This window comes from Dipodomys merriami, unplaced genomic scaffold (assembly GCF_024711535.1).
Source record: "Dipodomys merriami isolate MVZ:Mamm:240054 unplaced genomic scaffold, mDipMer1.0.p SCAF_271, whole genome shotgun sequence".
Classification (NCBI taxonomy): domain Eukaryota; kingdom Metazoa; phylum Chordata; class Mammalia; order Rodentia; family Heteromyidae; genus Dipodomys; species Dipodomys merriami.
In genome coordinates, this window is record NW_027204171.1 from 283,641 (window position 1) to 309,347 (window position 25,707).

The 25,707-nt window shown below is 46.6% G+C and overlaps 2 protein-coding genes across 3 annotated transcripts in view; both read right to left on the reverse strand.

The window, feature by feature from the left end:
- Ddx46 (DEAD-box helicase 46) overlaps nt 1-12,984 on the reverse strand; it is a 45,954-nt gene extending 32,970 nt beyond the window's left edge. For both annotated transcript variants that reach the window (XM_070036453.1, XM_070036452.1), the window contains exons 1-5: nt 12,816-12,984; nt 7,649-7,837; nt 7,105-7,248; nt 4,166-4,262; nt 1,080-1,245 (exon numbers count right to left, since the gene is read on the reverse strand). In XM_070036453.1, coding sequence (XP_069892554.1) covers nt 1,080-1,245; nt 4,166-4,262; nt 7,105-7,248; nt 7,649-7,837; nt 12,816-12,832 — 613 coding nt within the window. In that variant the 5' untranslated portion in view covers nt 12,833-12,984. The remainder of the gene's footprint in view (nt 1-1,079; nt 1,246-4,165; nt 4,263-7,104; nt 7,249-7,648; nt 7,838-12,815) is intronic.
- A 3,747-nt stretch (nt 12,985-16,731) lies between these two features.
- Camlg (calcium modulating ligand) lies at nt 16,732-25,319 on the reverse strand. Its single transcript, XM_070036454.1, has 4 exons — nt 25,091-25,319; nt 22,970-23,430; nt 18,858-18,923; nt 16,732-17,346 (listed from the first exon to the last, which is right to left on the reverse strand). Exons 1-4 carry the CDS (start codon nt 25,263-25,265, stop codon nt 17,155-17,157), a joined length of 894 nt encoding a protein of 297 aa, XP_069892555.1. The 5' UTR covers nt 25,266-25,319; the 3' UTR covers nt 16,732-17,154.
- Nucleotides 25,320-25,707: the final 388 nt, after the last annotated feature.

A 25,707-nucleotide genomic window follows, 5' to 3' on the forward strand; every position in this document is an offset into this window, starting at 1 on the left:
TACTAAGGAGGCTGAGATCTGAGGATCATGGTTCAAAGCCAGTCCAGGCAGGAAAGTCCGTGAGACTCTTATCTCCAATCAACCACCAGAAAACCAGAAGTGGCGCTGTGGCTCAATGGTAGAGCGCTCACCTTGAGCTGAAGAGCTAAGGGACAGCGTCCAAGCCCAGAGTTCAAGACTCAGGACAAAAAATAATAATTACTATTATTATTATTATTATTATTACAGGGAGCTGGGAAAGGGGAGGTGGGCTGGTGAGATGTGTGAGATGTTTGACTGGTGGCCAGTTTCTGTCAAGAGACAATAAAGCAATGCTTTATGGCACTGAACACACTTGAACTTAGTTAAAATGGGGTTTAGGTAAATGCAGCTCAGTGGCAGAACACTAGATTAAAATATAGAAGGGACAGTCGACAGTGGCTCTTGCTTGTAATCTTAGCTACTCAGGAGGCTGAGATCTGAGGACCATAGTTCAAAGTCAGCCAAGGCAGAAAAGTCCATTAGACTCTTATTTCCAATTAACGACCAAAAAAACTTAGAAGTAGAGCTGTGGCTCAAGTGGTGGAGTGCCAGCTTTGAATAAATGCTCAGGGACAGCACTCAGGCCCGAATACTCAAGTCCCAGGACTAGCAAAACAAAAATAAAAATAAATAAAATGCAGAAGGCCCTGGTCCACAGAAAAGGAAAAAGGTTAAAATGGGAAATACTGTATTATGTATATAATCCATACTAAAAGCCTCCCCAAGCCGGGCGCTGGTGGCTCACGCCTGTAATCCTAGCTACTCAGGAGGCTGAGATCTGAGGATCGCGGTTCAAAGCCAGCCCAGGCAGGAGAGACCGTGAGACTCCTATCTCCAATAAACCACCAGAAAACCGGAAGTGGCGCTGTAGCTCAAGTGGTAGAGCGCTAGCCTTGAGCTGAAGAGCTGAGGGACAGCGCCCAGGCCCAGAGTTCAAGTCCCACGACTGACCAAAAAAAAAAAAAAAAAAGCCTCCCCAAATCCCAATATAAAGTAATACTAATAACTTTGGAATATTCTATATGAACTGTTATATGTTGTTAGGCTAACAAAGATACCATCATCATCTTCTAAACTCCACTTTTTCCCTTGTTTCATCTCTTCAATCTCCTTTTTAAGTTCCCCAATGTTTTCCATGGCCTTTTTCCGCTGTTCTTCTCTCCACTTTTCAACTCTTTCCTTTCGCTTTCTCATTTCTTCTTCCAGCTTATTCTGGTCAAAATTCTTGGGGAAGGAAAAGAACACAGAGAAAAGGACATGAGAAAATAATTGCCAATTTTACTCCTGACATCCCAACAAATAAGTTCTTCAATGCATAAGAAAAAAAAAAAAATAGCCGGGCACTGGTGGCTCATGCCGATAACTCTAGCTACTCAGGAGACTGAGATCTGAGGATGGAAGTTCAAAGCCAGCCAGGGAAGGAAAGTCCACTAGACTCTTATCTCCAACAAACCACCAGAAAACCAGAAAACCAGAAGTGGTGCTGTGGTTTAAGTGGTAGCCTTGAGCTGAAGAGCCCAGGCCCAGAGTTCAAGCCCTACAGCTGACCAAAAAAAAAAAAAAAGTTAATATACAAATTCATAAATGTAAAACATATTTCTCTTTTTTGTTGTTGTTGTTGGTTGTGGCACTTGAACTCAGGTCCTGGGTACTGTCCCTGAACCTCTCTGTGCCAAAGGCTAGCGCTCTACTGCGCTACTCATAGGTTTTTGAGTGGTTAATTAGGTCTCGAGGGGACTTTTCTGCCTGGGCTAGCTTTGAACTGCAATTCTCATATCTCAACCTCCTTATTAGCTAGGATTACAGGCATGAGCCACAGGAACCCAGCTTTAATTTCTTTGTAGTTACAAGCAATATTGACACGAGTTAGATTTCTTTGTCAGAATTAAAACTCTTATCAACAAGCATAGTTTCCCATTTATTTGTTTTTTTCTTTTGGTACCAATCCTGGCCCTGGGGCTTAAAGTCAGGGCATGGACACTGTCTCCTAGCTATTTTGCTCAAAGCTAGGGCTCTACCACTTGAGCTATAGCTCCAATTCCAGTTTTTTGGTAGTTAACTGAAATCAGTCACACAGACTTTCCTGTTTGATCTGTCTTTGAACCATGATCCTGAAAAGTCAGCCTAAGTGGCTCACAGGAGTGAGCCATGGGCACCTAGCATTTATTCCAATTTTTAATCCTTTCTAAATAGCAATTATAAATTAAAAATTAAGACTTTTGGGGGGAGGGGGGGTCAGTTGTGGGACTTGAACTCAAAAGGCCTGGGTGCTGTCACTGAGCTCTTTTGCTCAAAACTAGCGCTCTACCACGTGAGCTACATACAACGCCACTTTTCTGGTGGTTCACTAGAGATGAGAATCTCACAGGCTTTCCTGCTGGGACTGGCTTCAAACTGTGACCCTCAGATCTCAGCCTCCTGAGTAGCTAGAATTACAGGCTGGAGCTACCGGCACCTGGCTCTATTACAAACTAATTACTAAATGAAAGCTATGAATCAACATGCTTGAGGTTAAGTGGTTGGTTCTTTTTAGGTTTTATGTCAGTTTTGTGGAAAAAGCCATTCTGGGATCTTCCTTACGACTAGTCACGATCTGAAGAGGGGGAAGCAATACACCTGTAATATTAAGCATTACAGAGATGCAAAGTATAGTTATTTTACAAATATGAATAAAAAACTCAGATGAAATTCTAACAATAGTGTTTGAGCCTCTGAAATTGAGACTTTTCCAAATGCTTTGCTGACATGTTTTAAAATATAAATTTATTTAGTAACAACAAAGCTTTATTTTGCACCTTATATTATTTTTGTTTTGTTTTTGGTCGGTCATGGGGCTTGAACTCTGGGCTTGGGCACTGTCCCTGCACTCTTCAGCTCAAGGCGACCGCTCTACCACTTGAGCCACAGCTACACTTCCGGTTTCCAACTGGTTTATTGGAGATAAGAGTCTCACGGACTTTCTTGCCCGGGCTGGCTTTGAACCTCGATCCTCAGATCTCAGCCTCCTGAGTAGCTAGGAATATAGGCATGAGCCATTGGCGCCTGGCTGCACCTTATGTTCTTTATTTTAAAATAAAACAAAATCAGCCAGGGACCTGTGGTTGTGAGGCTGAGACTGGGAAAATCACAGATCCAGCCTAGCCTACACAGAAAAGTCTCTTAAGACCCCATCTCCAGGGAGGTTTAGCGTGGCATACACCCATCATCCAAACTACAAGAGGAAGCCAATAATCAGCAGGAAGCCAATAATCGGCAGGCTGTGGTCCAGGTGCACAACCTGGCAAAAACCAAAGCCTATCTCAAAACTAACCAATACAATTACAAGCTAGCACTGGTGGCTCACACCTGTCATCCAAGCTACACAGGAGGCTGAAATCTGAGTATCATCGTGCAAAGCCAGCCTGGGCAGGAAATTCTATGAAAGTCTTATCTCTAATTAACCACCAAAAAGCTGCAAGTGGTGTTGTAGCTCAAAGTGGTACAGCACTAACCTTGAGTAAAAGGTCTTGGGTACAGCACCCAAGTCCTGAATTCAAGTCCCAGGACCAACAAAAACAAAAACAATTACTTCCTATTACATTTTTTACATCACTATATTGGCAAGAATATGAGAAAACAGAAATTTGCATGGGTATAAAAAATCCTTAACTTAGAACTTATATTTTTTTTAATAGGTCAGTTTGATAATATTACAGTTGACCACATTTTATAAGTAAAAATAATATGTGTAAAAATATACGTGTTAGCCGGGCACCGGTGGCTCACGCCTATGATCCTAACTACTCAGGAGGCTGAGATCTGAGGATGGTGGCTCAAAGCCAGCCCGGGCAGGCAAGTTCAAGAGACTCTTATCTCCAATAAACCACTCAGAAAACTGGAAGTGGGGCTGTGGTTCAAGTGGGAGAGCACTCCCTTGAGCTGAAGAGGTGAAAGACAGCACCCAAGCCCAGAGTTCAAGACCCACAACTGACAAAGAAAAAAAGGAAAAAGAAAAAAAACATGTTTACAGTAAAAAACTGACTTGTAAGGACGATATTCCCATTTACCTCACATATGCTCTTATTTACATAGTATGTAACATTAAACAATTCACTATAACCTGAAACACCAGACAGACACTAGACAGCTAAGTCAGTAAACATACACCAGCATCTTTTTCCTTTTCATCCTCTTTGTCATCCTTGTCTTTTTTCTTCTCTTTCGAACTCTCTCCACCTTCTGTTTTCTCTTTAGATCTAGACCTACAAAAAAAGAAAAAAAGAGAGACATAGAAATTGCCTATTTGAAAAAAGAAAAAAAAAAAAAAGAAATTGCCTATTTGTACATGAAAACACACTTAGAAAGACTCTCAGGCCGGGAGCTAGTGGCTCACGCCTGTAATCCTAGCTACTTAGGAGGCTGAGATATGAGGATCACGGTTCAAAGCCAGCCTGGGCAGGAAAGTCCATGAAACTCTTTTTTTTTCTTGGTCCGGCTGTGGGGCCTGAACTCTGGGCCTGGGCGCTGTCCCTCAGCGCTTCAGCTCAAGGCTAGCGCTCTACCACTTGAGCCTCAGTGCCACTTCTGGCTTTTTTTTTCTTTTTGCTTATGTGGTGCTGAGGAATCGAACCCAGGGTCTCAGGTATGCAAGGCAAGCGCTCTACCACTGAGCCACCTTTCCAGTCCTCCGTGAAACTCTTATCTCCAATAAACTACCAGAAAACCAGAAGTGGCGCTGTAGCTCAAGTGGTAGAGCGCTAGCCTTGAGCTGAAGAGCTGAGGGGCAGCGCCCAGGCCCAGAGTTCAGGCCCCCACAACCAACCAAAAAAAAAATACTGTCAGAGCCAGGCACCAGTGGCTCATGCCTGTAATCCTAGCTACTCAGGAGGCTGAGATCTAAGAATTGAGGTTCAAAGCCAGCCCAGGCAGGAACATCTGTAAGTTTATCTCCAATAAACAATCAGCAAACCACAAGTGGCACTGTGGCTCAGGTGGTAGAGTGCTCACCTTGAGCTGAAGGGCTGAAAGACAGCACCCAATCCCAGAGTTCAAGCCCTATGACCCAACCAAAAAAAAAAAAAGTCCATGAGACTCTTATCTCTAATAAAACACTCAGAAAAGGCCAGAAGTGGTACTGTGGCTCAAGTGTAGAGCTCTAGCCCTGAACTTCTGTTTTCAAGGCTAGTGCTCTAACACTAGAACCCAGGTACCATTTCTGGCTTTTGCTGTTTAATCTGGTTCTGGGCACTGTCCCTCAGCTCTTCAGCACAAGGTTAGAACTCTACCACTTGAGCCACAGCACCACTTCCAGTTTTCTGGTGGTTTCATTGGAGGTAAGTCTCACGGACTTTCCTGCCCGGGCTGGCTTTGAACAGCAATCCTCAGATCTCAGCCTCCTGAATAGTTAGCATTATAGGTGTAAACCACTAGTGTCTGCCAGCAGTATTAATTTTTTGTTTGTTTTTGCCAGTCATGCGGCCTGAACTCGGCCCGGGCACTGTCCCTCAGCTCTTCAGCTCAAGGCTAGCGCTCTACCACTTGAGCCACAACGCCACTTCCTGCTTTTTCTGCTTATGTGGTGCCGAGGAATGGAACCTAGGGCCTCATGAATGCAAGGCAAGCATTCTACCACTGAGCCACCTTCCCAGCCCCAGGAGTATTTACTTTAATAACTTTATTTTAAAAACTTTTACATGGGCACTGGTGGCTCATGCTTATAACCTTAGGTACTCAGGAGGCTGAGATCTATAGATCACAGTTCAAAGCCAGCCTAGGCAGGAAAGTCCCTGAGGCTCTTATCTCCAGTTAACCAAAAGCCAGAAGTGAAGCTGTGGCACAAAGTGATAAGAGCATGCGCAATAAAGCTCAAGGACAGTGCTCAGGTCCTGATTTCAAGCCCCAAGACCAGGAAAAAACAAAACAAAACAAAACAAAAAAACAATGACATGTTAGCCAGGAACTAGTAGCTCACATCTATAAGCCTAGCTACTCAGATTTGGAGGACTGAGATTCAAAGTAAGTCCAGGCAGAAAAGTCTACCATTGGCCAGGCGCTGGTGGCTGATACCTGTAATCTTAGCTACTCAGGAGGCTGAGATCTGAAGATCACAGTTAAAGCCAGCCTGGACAGGAAAGTCCATGAGACCCTTATCTCCAATAAACCACCAGAAAATCCGAAGTGGAACTGTGGCTCAAGTGGTAGAGTGCTTGCCTTGAGCTGAAAAGCTGAGGGACAGCACCCAGGTCCAGAGTTCAAGCCCCATGTCTACCTAAAAAAAAAAGAAGGAGGGCTGGGAAGTTGGCTCAGTGGTAGAGCGCTTGCCTTGCATGCCTGAGGCCCTGGGTTCGATTCCTCAGCACCACATAAGCAAAAAGAAAAAAAAAGCCGGAAGTGGGGCTGTGGCTCAAGTGGTAGGGCACTAGCCTTGAGCTGAGGGACAGCGCCCAGGCCGAGTTCAGGCCCCATGATCGGACCAAAAAAAAAAAAAGAAGAAGGAAAAATCTACCATCTCCAAAATAATGGGAAAAAAAACTGAGCTGGAGGCATGTACTCAATTAGTACTACTGAGTGCCCACTGAGCAAACAAGATGAACAAAAATAAGTCTCCTGTACCAGAGGGGTAAAAAAAAAAACTGAGTGTTGTTTGCAAAGCTCACCAATCCTAAAAATCCTAAATAGCAATTCAGCAATGTATATAATGAGCCCAAAAATTTGTCAACACTTACTAGAAATGTGATTTCAGAAAACAATTTCAAAAGAAGCTAAATTTCACTGAAGCTGGGGGTTTAGCGCAGTGGTAGTTCTTGCCTAGTATTTATGTGTAAGGTCTTTGGTTCAATACCCATCACTGCCATAACAAAAAGCAATTACCATAAAGATGTCTAACAAAAATCCGCTTGTAAGCACGGTGCACAGTAAACAAGAGTGCAATGTACTGAGTGTTAAAGCCAATTGCATTACAAACTTCATAAAAATTCTGCCAACAGTTCACAGTAAAACCAAATCCAGCAATTTTTTATAAGGACAAATTTAAAACTTGGGGTGGGGGAGCCACAGGGCTGGGGAGGAACTCCAACCCACACAACAGTCCATCTGCAACATTACCTGTTCTCAGCTTTCTTGCTTTTATTGCCAGGACTGGAAGACCGGGATCGCCGACCCCGGCTTCTGCTCCTTGACCGTCTCCTATCTCGGCTTCTAGATCTTCTTCTTTCTCGGCTTCGGTCTCTCTCTCTACTTCTGGAACGCCTGAAGGGGGGACACATTTTATTCACTTTCTGGCCAGCTATTTAGTAGGCTGAGATCTGTGGATCACAGTTCAAAGCCAGCCCAAGCAGTAATGTCAGTGAGACGTCTATCTACAATTCACCCCTAAAAAGTTAAGTCGAAAATGGTCCTATAGCTCAAAAGTGGTAGTGCCAGCCTTGAGCATAAAACCTCAGGGACAGTGCCCAGGCCTTGAGTTCCAGACCTACCACCAGCACAAAAAAGACAGATATATCATTTGAATCTCTTCACAGACTAATCATTCTGGTTCTAACCCAACATTGGGAATAAAGCAGAGGATCCAATAGAAAATACACTTTGGGAGAAGTACAAATTAGCTGACAACACTCTATCACTAGTTCTTCAGAGATTCATGTCTTACCTCAGACGCTTCCTGTCCCTCGACCGAGATCTTCGTTTATCCCTGCTCCGAGACCTCTCTCTCCTTCTATCTCTATCTCTGCTTCTAGACCGTCTGTCATCTCCACGTTTACTTCTTTTGTCTGAGGGCGAACGACTTCTAGATCGACTTCCAGAGCGTCCCCGTGATGCTGACCGTTTTCGATAGTGGCTAGAATCATATTAATGAAGATTAAACTTAGCGTGCATGTTAATCCTCATTGTCAGTGTGACTGGGTATGAGAATGGCAGTGTCTACAAAAATGACCACATTTCAAGGGCCCAGACCTAATGAATGGATTCATTCCTTGGTAAGATCCACAGTACAAGGCATTATTGGGAGGTGTGAAAAGTGAGAGGTAAGCCAGGCCCCGGTGGCTCACACCTGTCATCCTAGCTACTCAGGAGGCTGAGATCTGAGGATCATGGTTCAAAGCCAGCCTGGGAAGGAAAGTCCATGAGAATCTTATTTCCAATGAACCACCAGAAAACACGAAGTGGCGCTGTGGCCCAAGTAGTAGAACTGCTAGCCTTGAACTGAAGAGCTGAGGGACAGCAATCAGGCCCAGAGTTTAAGCCCCACAAGGGACCAAAAAAAAACAAAAAAAAGCACAAGGATAGCCCTTAAGCCTTAGATTGAAGCCCCAGGAGTGCCATAAAAATAAACAATTTTTTTTAATAAAAGACAACTACTGGAAGATTTTTGTTGTTTTGGGGGGGGTTTTTTGCCAATCCTGGGGCTTGACTCAGGGCCTGGACACTGTCCCTGAGCCTCTCTGTGCTCAAGGCTAGCACTCTACCACTTGAGTCACAGCACCACTTCCAGACTTTTTCTATGTGATACTGAGGAATCGAACCCAGGGCTTCATGCATACTAGGCAAGCACTCTACCGCTAAGCCACATTCCCAGACCAACTGGAAAATTTTTTAAGCAGATTTTTTTTTAACTTCACATAGTTTGTAAAGTACTTTAGTTAGTAAGTGAAGAACACACCAAAGAGAGGAGAGGCAAGGGGAGAAATAGGAAATGTTAGGCTCTTTATTTATTTTTTGCTTCTATGGTAGCAAGGAATCGAACCCAGAGCCTCATGCATGCTAGGCAAGCACTCTACCACTAAGCCACATTCCCAGCCCAAAAAGTTAGGATCTTATATCAACAATCCAATGAGAGATGGTGATGGCTTGGGTCAGAATGGCCCCATCATGTAAAGATGCTGAGAAGCATCAAAACCGAGTGTGGGGGAGGGGATAGCATGACTGCACTTAATGATAAGTTAAATATTAAGCGTGATTCTAAGAGAGAATGCTGGCTCTACAAGGTATATGATTGGGCCAAGCAGAAATCAAATGAAATTGTGTTGGGGGAGTAAGTTAGTAGAAGAGCATGGCTGAGCACACATAAGGCCCACCAAGCGTTCAATCCCTAGTAAGAAGAGGAAAATGTTCCCATTATGAAGATGGAAAGACAAAGGAGTAGACTGAAGGGGGGGGGAGGAATCAGGGTATTAGTGTCAAGTGGAGATAAACAGTAGGTAACCGAAAATAAGTCTGGCTCCAAGGAAGACATGTGGTCTAAACTATACACAGAGGAATCAGTGTGCAAAGGCTACTTAAAGCCGCAAACCTGGACAAGACCACTAGAGAGTACATGTCCTTCTAGCATCTCAACATCAGAGCAAAAGATGTTACCTTTCCCTCCCCAAACCATGTATTACCTCCCAGCGGGCTCAAAACTAACCATCAGTCCTATCCTTTTTCTCATTTTATACAACCAATAAAACACTAATCTTGGGGCTGGGAAGGTGGCTCAGTGGTAGAATGCTTGCCCTTGCATGCAAGAGGCCCTGGGTTCGATTCCTCAGCACCACATAAACCGAAAAAGCCAGAAGTGGCACTGTGGCTCTAGTGGTAGAGCACTAGCCTTGAGCTGAAGAGGTAAGGGACAGTACCCAGGCTGAGTTCAGGTCCCATGACCAAAAAAAAAAAAAAAAAAACCAAAACACTAATCTTCACCAATTGTCCCTTTGTGATTATTTCACACTGTACCACCTCCAGATTTCCACAGACCACTTCAAACCTGTCTACATGGGACATTTTTTTAAGACTCCCAGACTCCCTGTTCCCAAATGTCTTGGCTTGGATAATTTTCCCAAAGTAGAATTCTATTACATGTCTCATATAATTATCCTCAAAGGCAATTATTTGCAAAATCAAACTAAAAATCCATTCACTTTCTGAGACCCTTTCAGGCCCTAAATCCTTCCACTTCAATCCTTCACGAAAACTACATATGTAGGCAAACTGGACTCACTAGCTGTTTCTCTAACATTTGCTTTTCCCCACTTCTGATTCTTTCACTGTTCCTTCCCTAAAAAAAAAAAAAAAAAAAGCACAGACCAAGCATGGCAGAAAGCCATGGCAGAGCCTAAAGAACTGGAATGAACCTTCTTGTAGAAGACCTTGAAGGCTGACTTTGAAGCAACAGGAATCAATGTCTGGGGAGGAACAGTAATCTTATCTTTATTTCAGAAGTGTCATTCTGGCCCTAGTAGGAGGGACCTAATGATTAGAAAGAATGGGAGGATAATTCGAGGAAGGTGTAGGAGTTTGGACAATAAATGATAGGTATCTCATTTCATTAAGGAAGAGGTGAAATGAATGCAGAATCTAAATAGAAGTCCATAGTAACAGAAAAGAGTAAAATAAGTATCAATTTCACATTTCTGGTCTGGTGGCCAGATGAACGGCGGTGCCTTTAGGGTAATTTAAAAGATGTTCACAGAACTGGGCAATGGTGGCTCATGCCTATAATCCTAGACACTTAGGAAGCTGAGATCTGATGACTGAGGTTCAAAGCCAGCCTGGGCATGAATATTCTGTGAGACTCTTATCTCCAATAAATCACTCAGAAAACCTGAAGCGGTGCTGTGGCTCAAAGTAGTAGAGCACTGACTGAAGAGGTGAGGGACAGCGCCCAGAGTTCAAGCCCCATGACTGACACAAAAAAGATTTCACAGAAAATTTCAATAATTAAGATAAAATTCTTTATCCAGAGGATGATTATATGATTTGTATGTTTGCTAAATTTCAGCAGGGTCTACTCTTACACTAAGTTCATGTCCAAAAGTGACAGTTATACCTCAATAAAGTGTGTTACCATGTTAAACATACCAAAAAGCTGGGTGCTGCTGCTTCATGTCTATAGCCCTAGCTACTGAGATCTGAGGCTAGAAATTCAGAGCCAGCCCCAAAAGACAAAAATTGGAGTCTTTTATCTCCACTTAACCAGCAAAAAGCTAGAGATGGAGATATGGCTCAACTGGTAGAGTGCCACCCTTGAGCAAAATTTCATAAGGCTCTGAAGTCAAACAAGAGAACCTGCACAAAAATAATAATAAAGTAAAATCTTTACTGTCTCTTGATAGTATCCTATAGCATCTTTCAGACACCACTAAACATCTATTTTTAAGGTAGGAAATCTCAAAGACTGTTCCCAGTTATCCAAATAAAGTTTTGAAGAAATTTTATCCATGTTTCTGTAACCCCTCTGTACATTTTCACAATAAAAAACGTATTTGAGAGAGAGAAAGAGAGAAAGAAAGCGAGCTGGTGTCAGTGGCCCACGCCTGTAATCCTAGCTACTCAGGAGGCTGAGATCTGAGGATCGAGGTTCAAAGCCCACCAGAGCAGTGAGACTCTTATCTCCAATAAACCACTAGAAAACCAGAAGTGTAGCTGTGGCTCAAGTGGCAGAGCTCACCTTGACCTGAAGAGTGCAGGGACAACGCCCAAGCCCAGAGTTCGAGCCCCACGACCGACCGACCAAACAAAAAAAATTCCAAAAAGGTCTCTAGTGTAGTATTAAAAAGAAAGCATGTTGAAAATGAACCATACAAGGGGCTGGGAAGGTGGCTCAGTGGTAGAGCACTTGCCTTGCATGTATGAGGCCCTGGGTTCGATTCCTCAGCACCACATAAGCAGAAAAAAAAAAGCCAGAAGTGGTGCTGTGGCTCAAGTGGTAGAGCATTAGCCTTGAGCTGAAGAGCTCAGGGACAGCGCCCAGGCCCAGAGTTCAGGCCCCATGACTGACAAAGAAAAAAAAAAAAAAGCTGGGCGATGGTAGCTCATGCCTGTCATCCTAGCTACTCAGGAGGCTGAGATCTGAGGATCATGGTTCAAAGCCAGCCCAGGCAAGAAAGTCTGTGAAACTCTTATCTCCAACTAACCACCAGAAAAACAGAAGTGGCGCTGTGGGACAAGGGGTAGAGCGCTCGCCCTGAGCTGAAGAGTTGAGGGACAGTGCCCAGGCCCAGAGTTCAAGACCCATGACAAAAAAAAAAAAACCTGCGCAAAGCTGGGTGCGGCTGACTCAGGCCTGTCATTCCCCCCCGCAATTCAGGAGGCTGGGATCTAAGGATCGTGGTTCAAAGCCAGGAAGGGCAGAAAAGCCCGGGAGACTCTTATCTCCCAATCAACCCCCCCCCCCAAAAAAAAAAAAAAAAGCCTGCAGTGACTCGAACGATGGAGCTAGCTAAGTCTTGAGCAGAAAAAGCTCACAGGCAGCAGCGCCCAGGTTCCCCCTGAGTTCAAACCCCAACTAAAAAAAAAAGAAAAGAAAAAGTCTGCCCACACCGTCCTGCACGAGTGGAGAAAGAACAGGAGCGCGCCAAAAAGACCAGAAGAAAAAAAGAACCACCACGAGCGCACGGGGGGGCTGAGAGCCGCCGCCAGCGCCGGGCGGGAAGGGCGCCGGAGCCCCTCGGACGGGGAGGACGACGGCGGCGGCGGGAGATCGGGGACGGGGAGCCCGGCGGAGGCCCGGCGGCCCGGGGCGCTGCTCCCCGGCGCAGGCGGGCCCGCGGCCGGGGGTCCCGGGGAGGGCTCCCCGGCGGGGGCGGCCCCGGCGCCCTCCCTCCCGCATCCCGGACCTTTGCTCCCGCCGCCTCCGGGGCCCCCCGCGAGCGGGGGAGGCCCGGGGAGGCCGGGGGGGGGCGGGGGCGCCGGGCCCGCGCGTGGGGCGCGTCGCCGGCCGCACTGAGGAGCCGTTCCCCAGGCGGCGTCCCCGGGGCGGGCGGAGCCGCTGCACGTGGGGCCGGGCCCGCCGCCGCCGCCGCCGCTCCCGCCTCTCCTCACGCCCGCCGCCGACTCACCGCGACTCCCGGCCCATGCTGCCGAGGCCCCGAGGGGAGCAGGGCGCGCGCGCTGCACGACGAAGGTGGGACGGGAGGGCGCCGAGCGACACCGGCCCTAAGACGCCGCGGATGCCACGGCGGAGGCCGCTCCAGTGGAGACCGCCATCCCAGCGCGGCCAACGAAAACAGGAAGTGCCGGTGCCGGCCGCCCGCCCGCCCACCGGAAGCCGGAAACAGACAGCCGGAAGATGCCGTCTTCCCCCACAGCGACACCCAGCGGCCGGAGTCCGCGCTGCCACGCTGCCTTTCGCCTAGAGCGCCACCTGTAGGTCGGAGGCCGCAGGCTGCACAGAAAGGAGATGGCCAAGCCCAAAGGCCAACAGGTTTGTGGCAAGGACGGAATGGTCGACCTGCAGTCCTTGTTACAGATCGTGTGCTCCTGTCTGCCTTCATCTGCACTACATCACACTGCCTAGTCTCTGCACACGAGCTTTATCTGGGCATGCGTCCCCTCGTGCCAGGCCTGCCCAGCTCCTTGGGAGATTTGCTCAGTCTAGTGATGGACTGAAAACAACACAGCGGGCAGATGGCCTTGGCACGAGAACAATCCACACGGGAGAGGGCCAAGCTCCCAAGGAAGGAGCTGCAAGACTCACACCTGTCATCCCAGCCACTCTGGAGGCAGAGATCTGAAGATCGCCGTTTGAAGTCAGCCCGAGGAGGAAAGGCCATGAGATTCTTATCCCCCAATGAACCACCAAAAATCCAAGAAGTGGCTCTGTGGCTCAAGTGGGTAGAGCACCGGCCTTGAGCAAAAAAAGCTCAGGGACAGTGGCTAGGCCCTTAGGTCAAGCCCCAAGACCAACACACAAACACACACACACACACACGCACGCACGCGCGCGCGTGCACACACACACACACAGAGTCAATAGGAGTTAATAGCAAAGACAAAGAGCAAATTAAAAAGATTGTAACAGTTCTCAACATGGCATGCACAGGGAAATTTCAGGTAGAATAAGGATGCTGTAATTTCTCTAGAGGTCTTCGTTCAGCACTGTGAAATTTTAAGCTTCCCAGTGATTACAAAATACTGTCGAGGATGAGGGTGAATGGTCTCCTGCAAACACACACATCATAATGTAGTCTTTTGTTTCCTCTCTTGATTTTGACTGAGCCAGGGCACTGTCTTTTAGTTTTTTCAAGAATAAAGGCTATGCTGGGCGCTGGTGACTCACGCCTATCATCCTAACTACTCAGGAAGCTGAGATCTGAGGATCATGATTCAAAGCCAGCCCAGACAAGGAAAATCTGTGAGACTCTTATCTCCAATGAACCACCACCAGAAAACGGAAAGTGGCGCTGTGGCTCAAGTGGTAGAGCGCTCCCCTTGAGCTGAGGAGCTGAGGAGCTGAGGGACAGCGCCCAGGCCCAGAGTTCAAGACCCATAATCGGAAAAAACAAAAACAAAAATTTGGCAATGTTGTATGATTACTGGAACTTTATGTCAAATGGTTAAATGACTTTTTGGGGGGCTCAAGGCTAGCATTCTACCACTTGAGCCACAGCGCCACTTCTGGCTTTTTCTGTCTATGTGGTACTGAGGAATTGAACCCAGGAATTCATGCATGCTAGACAAGCACTGTACCACTGAGCTACCTTCCCTACCCCAATGAAACTTTTTTCTTTTTTTTTTTTTGGTCAGTTGTGGGGCCTGAACTCCGGGCCTGGGCAATGTCCCTCAGCAGTTCAACTCAAGGCTAATACTCTACCACTTAAGCCACAGCACCACTTCCGGCTTTTTCTGCTTCTGTGGTACTGAGGAATCAAACCCAGGGCCTCATGCAGGCAAGGTAAGCACTCTACCACTGAGCCACCTTCCCAGCCCTAAGACTTTTCTTAAGAGGACAAGAGTGGTGAACATGCAATTCCAGACAATTAGTGTACCCAGGGCTTAAGGGAGTAATGACAACTCTAAACATGGGTTAGTTAAGAACCTGGGAAATGTGTTTGCTTGTAATCTGAATCCCAAATCGAAAGAACAGACTTGCAGCTAAGTGCTAGTGGCTCAATAGCTGTCATCCTAGCTACCTACGAGGCTGAGGGTCATGGTTTGAGGCCAGCCCAGGGGAGAAGGAATAATTATCAACCAATAGCTAGATGTGTTTGCAGGTTCCTAGTTAAGTAAGAAGCTGAGATCAGGACTAGCCTGATCTAAAAAGGACACAAGCTTCCATAGTACGGATTGTAATGTGGCTTAGTGGTAGAGTGCTCACCTAGCATGCATGAAGCCCTGGGTTCAATTCCTCAGTACCACATACACAGAAAAAGCCAGAAGTGGCACCGTGGTAGAGTGCTAGCCTTGAGCAAAAGCAGCTCAGGGACAGTGCCCAGGCCCTGAGTTCAAGCCCCAAGACTGTCAAAAAAAAAAAAAAAAAAAGATTCCATCGCAGAGGAAAGCTGGGTGTGTTGGAATGCACTTATCAGCTACAGTAGAAAGTGATCCAAGTCCAAGCAAACACTCAAGTAGGAAATATGAAAAGGAACTACAGCACTGGTAGCTCATGCCTCTTACCCTAGGTACTCAGGAGGCTAAGATATGAGAGGATCGTGGTTTGAAGCCAAGCCAGGCAGAAAGGTCCCCAGGAGACTCATCTCCAATTAACCACTCAAAACTCAAAGTTGTAGACCATTAGCATTGAGCAAAAGAGCTCAGGGACAGCGCCCAGGCCCCAAGTTCAAGCTCCATGACTGACCAAAAACAAATCAAAAATTGTTTTGAATTAAAAAAAAAAAAAATCAACCAAATCTGTAAGGATTTGACAAGCTGTAAGACACTTCAGTTTTATCCTGGGTTTTTTATTTTTGTTAGTCCTGGGGTTTGAACTCAGGGCCTGGGTGCTGTCCCTGAGTTCTTTTGCTAAACCCTAACACTCTACCATTTGAGCCACAATGCCATTTCCGGTTTTCTGGCAGTTCATTTGAGAATCTCATGGACTTTTCTGCCTAGGGTGGCTCTGAACCACGATCCTCAGATCTCAGCCTCCTGAGTAGCTAGGATGACAGGCGTGAGCCACCAACACCCGGCTATTATGCTATTATGTATGACTGGAACTCAATGGAACAGCACTTGTCTACCACGCACCATGCACAAGGACCTTCATAGGTTTGATATCAGCACAGCAAAACGAAACAAAAAAAAAAAATTCCATATTGTGATATTTGAAAAGTCAAAGGGAGGGGCTGGGAAGGTGGCTCAGTGGTAGAGCGCTTGCCTTGCATGTCTGAGGCCCTGGGTTCGATTCCTCAGCAGCACATAAAGAAAAAAGCCGGAAGTGGCGCTGTGGCTCAAGTGGTAGAGCGCTAGCCTTGAGCTGAAGAGCTGAGGGACAGCACCCAGGCCCAGAGTTCAGGCCCCACGACCGGACCCAAAAAAAAAAAAAGAAAAGAAAAGTCAAAGGGAAAATTTCCAAGTGTGGTATACAGTTGATTAAAAACTTCACAAAAGCCAGCTGCCAGTGGCTCATGCCTGTAATCCTAGCTACTTAGGAGGCTGAGATCTGAGGATCATGGTTCAAAGCCAGCCCGGGCAGGACCATCTGTGAGGCTATCATCTCTAATGAACGACAACCAGAAGAGAGAGGTGCTATGGCTCAAGTGGTAGAGAACTAGCCTTGAGCTGAAGAGCTGAGGGACAGCACCCAGGCCCAGAGTTCAGGCCCCACAACTCTATGAGGCCTATTTGAATCCCAGGCCTCATACGTGCTATGGCAAGCACTCTGCCACTGACCTACACTATCAGCCCACTTCTGTGAATGTTAACCATTTCTCCTCTTAAATATTTAAATAAAAATGAAGATACTAAAACAAAACAAAAAAGGCAAATAACACATGTATGTAGCCCCTATGTGAAGATGTACTGGCTAACCATCAGTTCAATTTCTATCATTTTATTTTTAGAATGGTTTTCATTTCTCAAGACAGAATGACACAATACAAGAAAGCAGTCCTTGGGGCTGGCTGACACCGTGTGTATCTGCTCCCCTAAAAGCACTAGCTCAGTCTCCAAAAGAGGAATTACAAGTCTCAAAGATAGGGGAGAGGTTTAGACTAGGGACTCTAATTAAACAAGAGAAATCAGTAATGACATTGTTATTCTATTCTTCATACCAGTACTAACACAAACTCGCCCCTTTAAAATCAGGGAATCTGTCATTGGGACTATAATCAAATGGTTTTACAAGGTCTGTAAAGAGAATTAAAGGTGTAAACCAATTTGCCCCCTTTAGAGGCGCTGCAATAGGGAAGATTCGTTGTGTTCTGTTTTGCAAGCTTCTCCTTTCCAGTTCTTCGGGCCTCATGGTACTTCAGAGCCCCAGTAATCAAGTAGTTCATGACAAAAGATGAAAGTGAAGAAGTAGACGCAGAGGTCTGTAAAGACTTCACCCATTTTGCTGTAGGTATCCATGGACCGATTTATCACTTCAGCAGGAATTCCAGATAACAGAAGGGCAGCAGTTAGTACCGTCGTCTTTATCTTCTTTTCACCCTGCAGAGAAAAAGTCAAATGAATCATACCGCTCTCAGGAAATTACACAAGCTCTTTTTAAAACATGATCAAAGCCAGGTGCCAGTGGCTCACGCCTATCATCCTAACTACTCAGGAGGCTTGAGATCTGAGGATTGTGGTTCAAAGCCAGCCTGGTCAGGAAAGTCCATGAGACACTTATCTCCAATGAACCACCAAAAAACTGGAAGTGGTGCTGTGGTTCAAGTGGTGGAGCGCTCGCCTTGAGGGAAAAAGTGCAGGAACAGCACCCAACCCTTTGAGTTCAAGGCCCACAGGTGACCAAAAAAAAAAAAAAACATGATCAAGGCCAGGTGCTGGTGGCTCACACCTGTAATCCTAGCTACTCAGGTGGCTCAGATCTAAGGAACACAGTTCAAAGCCAGCTCAGTCAGTAAAGTCTATTAGACTCTTCAATTAATCACAGAAAAGCTGCAAGTGGCACTGTGGCTCAAGTGGTAGAGTGCTTAGCCTTGAACCAAAGGGACAGTGCCCAGGCCCAAAGTTCAAGCCTCAGAACAAGCAAAACAAAAACACAAAACAAAACAAAAAAATCATCAAGGCCAGGTACCAGTGGCTCACACCTGTAAATCCTAGCTACTCAGGCAGCTGAGACTCAAAATCAATGTTCAAAGCCAGTATGTCCAGGAAAGGCCATGAGACTCTCATCTCTAATTTACTACAAAAAGTCAGAAGTGGTTCTGTGGCTCAAGTGGTAGAGTGCTAGCTTTGAGCACAAAAGCTCAGAGACAACGCCCAGGCCCCAAGTTCAAGCCCCAGGACTGGCACAAAAACAAACTTGAGCCCAGCACATGCAGAGCATGTGGTACACACACGAAGTCATAAACACATATGACCAAAGCAAACAGACAATGGGCCATTTTTTCCAAGGAAAACGTAACAAAAACGACCCCATGCTATGTATGGTAGCATACTCCCATAACCCCAGCATCCTGGAGGCTGAGGCAGGAGGATCACGAATTCCAAATCAGCTGGACTACTCAGTCACACAAGTAAGGTTATCACTTTTTTTTTGTTTTTGTCAGTCGTGGGGCTTGAACTCTGGGCCCGGGCGCTGTCCCTCAGCTCTTCAGCTCAAGGCCAGCGCTCTACCACTTGAGCCACAGCGCCACTTCCAGTTTTCTAGTGGTTTATTAAAGATACGAATCTCACCAACTTGCCTTGCCTGGGCTGGCTTTGAACCGCGATCCTGAGATCTCAGCTTCCTGAGTAGCTAGGATGACAGGTGTGAGCCACCAGTGCTTGGCCAGGTTATTACTTTTTTTGTTATTGTTTTTTAACTGTCACACTATAAAACCAAAGTGCCCTTGAACTTCTAATCCTTCTGCCTCTCCTTTCTACAAGATTAGTACTGTTCATTACCTTGCCTGGCCAACACGTAGGAATCATTTTTTTTCTAAGTTTCTGTTCTTAGATTTAGCTAGTCAGATCAATCTAAATAGAAGATAATGTAGAAAAGAATTTTTATTTACCTTGGGAAAATATTTGTACAGTCCCATGTATGCAAGTTGCAAAGTAAGAAATGGAGCAAATATGGACTGTGAAGACAGAAGACAGGATTAAAATTTTCCAACAAAATCATTCAAGTCACAATGAGCCATACTAACAAAAGCTACAAAATTCCAAGCAAGACACTATAGTAATATGCTTAATTTGTCAACTGAAAGTAATCTTGGCTCTGCAAAAAAGTGAAGAAAGGGAATTATTTGGAATTCCTAACCATAAAACACATTTCTCAAGTCAACAAGTCTTTCAATGTCCCCAAGATGTTTCTTCCATAAAAATTTATCTTGCCGGGCGCTGGTGGCTCACGCCTGTAATCCTAGCTACTCAGGAGGCTGAGATCTGAGGATCGTGGTTCAAAGCCAGCCTGAGCAGGAGAGACCGTGAGACTCCTATCTCCAATAAACCACCAGAAAACCGGAAGTGGCGCTGTAGCTCAAGTGGTGGAGCACTCGCCTTGAGCTGAAGAGCTGAAGGACAGCACCCAGGCCCAGAGTTCAAGCCCCAGGACCGACAAAAAAAAAAAAAATTATCTTATTTTTTGTTTTGGGGAAGATTCTATTGTTATTGTTGTTGTTTGTGGCACAGGGTCTTGCTCCCAGCCCAGGCTGGCCTTGAACTCAAGACTCCTTCTGCTCTGCTTCCTGAGTGCTGGGATGACAGGTGTGTACTACTATATTCATCCAAAAAACCTCTCCTTTAAATCAGGTTATAGATGTGTATAATAAATCAGGCAGTAACATTCCCCTCCCGCTAGAGGGCGCTGACAACCTCAAGCACATAAAGGACCAGAACTCCAGTTTGGGAAAAGACTTAACTCATTCAGCTACTCTTTCAGGTCCCCAAACGACAAGCTATTCTACTACTGATAAAATGGTTGGAGCCAGGAGCTGTGACTAAACCTAGTTACTCAGGAGGCTGAGATCTGAGATCACAGTTCCAAGACAAACTGGGCAGGAAAGTCCCTGAGACTTATTTCCAATTAACCATCCAAAAAGCCAGAAATGGTAATTGGCTAGCCACGAACACAAAAGCTCAGGGACAGCACCCAGGCTTGGAGTTCAAGCCCCAAGACTGGCACAGGCACCTGCATGCACACTCATGGAAGTCACAAAAATAGCCATAGCTTGATGGGCATTGGTGGCTCACATCTGTCATCCTAACTACTCAGGAAACTGAGATCTGAGAAACATGGTTCAAAGCCAACCCAGGTAGGAAAGTCTAGGAGATTCTTTTTTTTTTTTTTTTGTCGGTCATTGGGCTTGAACTCTGGGCCTGGGCGCTGTCCTTCAGCTCTTCAGCTCAAGGCGAGTGCTCTACCACTTGAGCTACAGCACCACTTCCAGTTTTCTGGTGGTTTATTGGAGATAGGAGTCTCACGGTCTCTCCTGCCCGGGCTGGCTTTGAACCGCGATCCTCAGATCTCAGCCTCCTGAGTAGCTAGGATTACAGGCGTGAGCCACCAGCGCCCGGCGTCTAGGAGATTCTTAACTCTCATTAACCACCTAAAAAATGGAAGTAGAGCTGTGGCTTAAAGTAGTAGAAAACTAGCCTTCAGCACAAAAGCTCAGGGACAGCGCCCAGGCCCTGAGTTCAAGCCTGACAACCAACCAATAAAAAAGCAGTATTTTTTTCTAGTGGACATAGCTTTATAAGTATGAAGGCTCTGATAGCACACACCTGTGATCCTAGTAACTCAGGAGGCTAAGACCTGGGAGATCACAATTCAAAACCATTAAATCAAGCAGAAAAATCAGACTCCCCTTCAAATGAATCAGTAACATGTCTGGCTGTGAGAAGAGTGAGTGCACAAGCCCTGAGTTCAAGCCTCAGTAAGAGCACTCACACACAAACAGCAAGCAAGCAAATACAAATGACTGGAAGTGTGATTCAAATAGTATAGCACTGCTATGAGAAAAGCCAAGTAAAATAGAGAGGCCCTGAGTTCAAGCCCGAGTACCAACACACCCAAAAAAGTATTATTGATCTTTGCTATGTTGACAATTTATCATCAGGGGCAAAAAAATGCCTCATTCTATTTAAGAAATTCTATTTGAAAACATATTCATGAAAACAAATTGAATAAGTGCATGCTAATTGATACATAGAAAAAAGGAGATTTGCCAGGTGCTAGTGGCTCACGCCTGTAATCCTAGGTACTCAGGAGGCTTAGATCTGAGGATCGAGGTTCAAAGCCAGCCGGGGCAGGAGAGACCATGAGACTCCTATCTCCAATAAACCACCAGAAAAACGGAAGTAGAGTGCTCGCCTTGAGCTGAAGAGCTCAGGGACAGCGCCCAGGAAAAGAGTTCAAGCCCCACGACCAACCAAAAGAAAAAAAGGAGATTTTACATTAGGTGCAATGGTTCACACCTATAATACCAGCTACTGGGGAAGCTGAGATAGGTTGGGTCCACAGCTTAAGGCCAGACCAGGAAAAAAGCTCATAAGATCCCATGTCTCAACCAATAAAAAGCCTGGTGTGGTGATACCTGCCTGTCATTCCAGTACTCAAAAAGCATCAACATGCTCAGTGGAGACTGAGATCTGAGGATCCCAGTTCAAAGCAAGACCAGGCAGGAAAGTCTGTGAAACCCTTATTTCCAATTAACCACCCAAAAAGAAGCTGAAAGTTGTGGTTCAAGTGGTAGAGCACTAGCAAAAAAGCTCAGGGACAAACGCGTGCACACCCACACACACCCAAAGACACACATATACATATACATACACATACACACACACACACAGCATAAATATAAGGATCAAAGTCCTGTCCAGTTCTGCCGAAGTATAAACTTCAGACTCGATCCCAAATACAAGTAAAACAAAAAGGACTAGGAGTGTGGCAAGTGCCATGATCCTGAGTTCAAACTTGACAGAAGACTTCAAACACTAGAAGTGCAAAAACAGAAAAAAAAAAGATTTAAAAATTTATTCTACTTAATGATATGGACATTAATTCTCTAGAAAATGTTGTGTGCCTGGCACATGTTTGGTATTCTTAAAATGTCTACTTAGGGCCAGGCGCCGGTGGCTCACACCTATAATCCTAGCTACTGAGGATCACAGTTCAAAGCCAGGCTGGGCAGGAAAGTCTGTGAAACTCTTATCTCCAATAAACATTCAGAAAGCCGGGCGCTGGTGGCTCACGCCTGTAATCCTAGCTACTCAGGAGGCTGAGATCTGAGGATCGCGGTTCAAAGCCAGCCCGGGCAGGAGAGACCGTGAGACTCCGATCTCCAATAAAACCACCAGAAAACCGGAAGTGGTGCTGTAGCTCAAGTGGTAGAGCGCTCGCTTTGAGCTGAAGAGCTGAGGGACAGCGCCCAGGCCCAGAGTTCAAGCTCCACGACCGACAAAAAAAAAAAAAAAAAAAAAAAATTCAGAAAACCGGAAGCGGTACTGTAGCTCAAATGGTACAGCGCTCGCCTTGAGCTGAAGAGCTGAGGGGCAGCTCTCAGGCCGAGTTCAAGCCCCACGACGCATTTAAAAAAAAAAAAAAAAAAGGGCTGGGAAGGTGGCTCAGCGGTAGAGTGCTTGCCTTGTATGCATGAGGCCCTGGTTTGATTCCTCAGCACCACCTAAGCGGAAAAAGCTGGAAGTGGCGCTGTGGCTCAAGTGGTAGAGCGCTCACCTTGAGCTCAAGAGCTGAGGGGCAGCGCCCAGGCCCAGAGTTCAGGCCTCATGACCGACCAAAAAAAAAAAAAAAAAAGGTTTAAATAATATATAAATGTATAAATATATAATGTCACTTAGTTGCTAAGTGACATTGGGCAAATGACTTAACCTCTCTGAGTCATCACTCCCTTATGGGCTCAAATGACACCAAGTTCATAAGAATGGGCATAAATATGAATGGCAAAAGCCCTTAAAACAGTAGCTACATACATAGCAAGACTTTAGTAATTACTGTTAGTAGACTCTTGTTCTGTAACTACGATGAATCACCAAGTTGATAAATATCCAAGAGATCCGGCAGCTATTAATATCCACAATAAATTCTACAGATTGAAAGTACCCGTTAGTATAAACAACTTGCATTTTCCCAAGTATAAGTTTAACAGCAACCTATCTTTCTTACCAAATATTTGCAAACAAAAGCTCTGACCCCAAGGGCGAGAAGGGCACAGCCCACCAATCTAAATATTCGGAAAGAGTCAAATTCCTCTGGGGAGTTTCCATCTTCATGGTGGGGCTTTTCGCTGATCAGCTGTTTCCGAAGCTTCATGGCTTCTTCGAATCTGGACAGGTACTGTTCCAGGCCGTGGTGGGAAGCCCGCTGCACTGTGTCCCCTGTCACGTCCCCTCTGTTCCGCTGCGGGAGTTCAAGGTTGGCATCATTACTGCACTCGGGGGATTTAAGGAATGAGTCCAGTTTTTCTCCCAGCTGGGCACCCTTAGCTTCCGCAATACCACCCTGCTCATCAGTTGCTCCTGAACCGACTGAATCACCCAGCACTATTCGCTTTGTAACAGAAGGAACGCTGAGGGAGTTCAGTTTGTCACTGTCCTGCTGCTTTGATTTTGCTTGACTGTCTTCTTCTAAGAAAAAAAAAAATTAAATAGATAAAAACATAGCCCTTGTATGTTATACACTAGCAAGCACTTTAGTGTGTGTGTGTGTGTGTGTGTGTGTGTGTGTGTGTGTGTGTGTGTGTGTGTGTGTGTGTGTGTGTGTGTGTGTGTGTGTGTGTGTGTGTGTGTGTGTGTGTGTGTGTGTGTGTGTGTGTGTGTGTGTTTGCGCCAGTCCTGAGGCTTGAACTCAGGGCCTGGATGCTATCCCTGAGCTCTTCTGCTCAAGGATAGTACTCTACTATTTAAGCCACAGCTCCACTTCTGGCTTTTTTTTTGAGGGCTAATTGGAGATAAAGAGTCTCATAGACTTTCCTGCCTGGGCTGATGTGGAACTATAATCCTCAAACCATAGCCACCAGAGTAGCTAGGATTACAGGCATAAGCCACTGATGCCCGGCTTCATCTTACATATTAATATTTTAAAATCTGCAACTAAAACACTAGCAGTACCCTGCATAAAATAACAACAACAACAAAAAGAAAACCAGGAATTACACCCTCCAAATAGAGTGCCCCAAAGGAGTATTCTGACAGAGGAAATAATCCGAACTTACTGGGTAGGAGCTTAAGACTTAAGAGCAAACTGGGAAAGATGTTAAGAATGAGCAATCATCAAGAAGGTAACTTTTCACAAATATATCCCAGCAGTATGATTTCACTTTTTGCATTAGCTTACTTGATTAAAACTGTGAAAACCTTAAAGCTCTTTAAAAGCCTATATTTTAAAATTAAATTCCTGAAGCTGGACGTCCCACGGCCTAGGGTGTGGCATAGCTGCCACTGTTTATGTAGTCAGGCCGCCATTAATGCGCACTCAGCAGTTTTCAGATGTTGTAGAGTTAAAAACAAAAATAAATAAATAACAACAACAAATTGCCGGGCACCGGGTGGCTCACACCTGGAATCCTAGCTATTCAGGAGGCTGAGATCTGAGGATCATGGTCCAGAGAAAGTCTGGGTAGGAAAGTCTGTGAGACTCCTAGCTCCAATTAACCACCAAAAAGCCAGAAGTGGAGCTGTGGCTCAGGCGGTAGCGCAGTAGCCTTGAACAAACTCAGGGACAGCGCCCAGGCCCTGAGTTCAAACCCCAGGACCAGCACACACGTCCACACATACACTTTCACTCATCGGTGAATCTGTATATCAACCCCTCTATGTGTCTATCATCTAGCTATCCCTTCTGGAAGATCCACAGGTCTCAGGGTTGGGGCGGAGACGGACACACCCAGCCAGCTCCATCGGGGTCCCCGATCCACCTAGGACCGGGGTGGGCGGACAGGAGTGAGAGAGTAAAAGGCCAGAGGTAGACGCCAAAGGAAGGTGCTGGAAAGAAAAAGCAAGCACTTGGCCCGGTGGAAAGGAGATCGATCTCCCTGAGGGCTCGGGGATCCAGGCAGACACCGGGCAGAGGGGCCTGGGGCGGGGGGCGACCCTCGGGGCGAGGCTCCCGGAAAGAAGCTGCGAGAACCGAGCGGGGCCGTGCCGGGATAGACGCGGGGAGAGGGAGAGGGGGAACCGGGGGAGACAGGGAAGCGGGGTCGGGGAGGTCAGAGGTCAGGGGTCGAGGCCAAAGGTCGGAGGAGCGGGCGAGGGAGAAACGACCGCGGGCCAAGCCGCAGGCTCTCACCGGCGCCGCCGCTCCCGGGCCTGTGGAAGCCCATGATCCGGTTGATGCGCTGCTCGGAGTTCATGAGCAGCTTTCTCCGCCGCAGCTCCGCCCGACGCTGGGAAGCCGACAGGCCCGCGCCCCCGGGGGCGCCAGGCCGGTCCCCGCCGTCGGACGCCATCGTCACCGACTCCATCCTTCTCTCCACAGTCGGGAAAAGGCGGCGGTGGCGGTGGAGGCGGCGGTGGCGACGCTGATGACGTCAGGCGCGGGCGCCGAGCGCGCGTCCTCCCCCCCCACCCCAGCCCCGCCCACGGTAGCCACGCCCCCCCGGGCGCGGGGCCCCAGACTGCGTGCTAGTTGCGCGCGCCGCTCCCCGGGGCCGCGCGCCTAGCTCTGGACGCCATCATTGATGAGGGCAGAGCTGCACGCCTGGTCCTTCTTTATCCAAATGGGCTCTCACTGCTCCGCTTTTTGACGCACGGTCCCCTCCGCTGTCCTCTAGAAAGAGAAAAAAATCGGTCTCCTCCCTCGAGAGTGGTAAAAGGAAACCCCCCCGTGAGTGGGAGCATCCTCTTCTAATGCCAGAAAGGAAAATGGAGATCGCGGCGACAGGCGCTGGTGCTCCGTAATTCCTG

Bases quoted from the DNA above. Each gene is read 5' to 3' on its own strand.
- Camlg (XM_070036454.1), bottom strand. From the start codon at position 25,265: ATGGAGTCGGTGACGATGGCGTCCGACGGCGGGGACCGGCCTGGCGCC. The intron at 23,431-25,090 runs GTGAGAGCCTGC...TTTTTTTCTTAG, and splicing joins GCCCGGGAGCGGCGGCGCCG to AAGAAGACAGTCAAGCAAAA. The intron at 18,924-22,969 runs GTAAGAAAGATA...CTGTCTTCACAG, and splicing joins CTTTTGTTTGCAAATATTTG to TCCATATTTGCTCCATTTCT.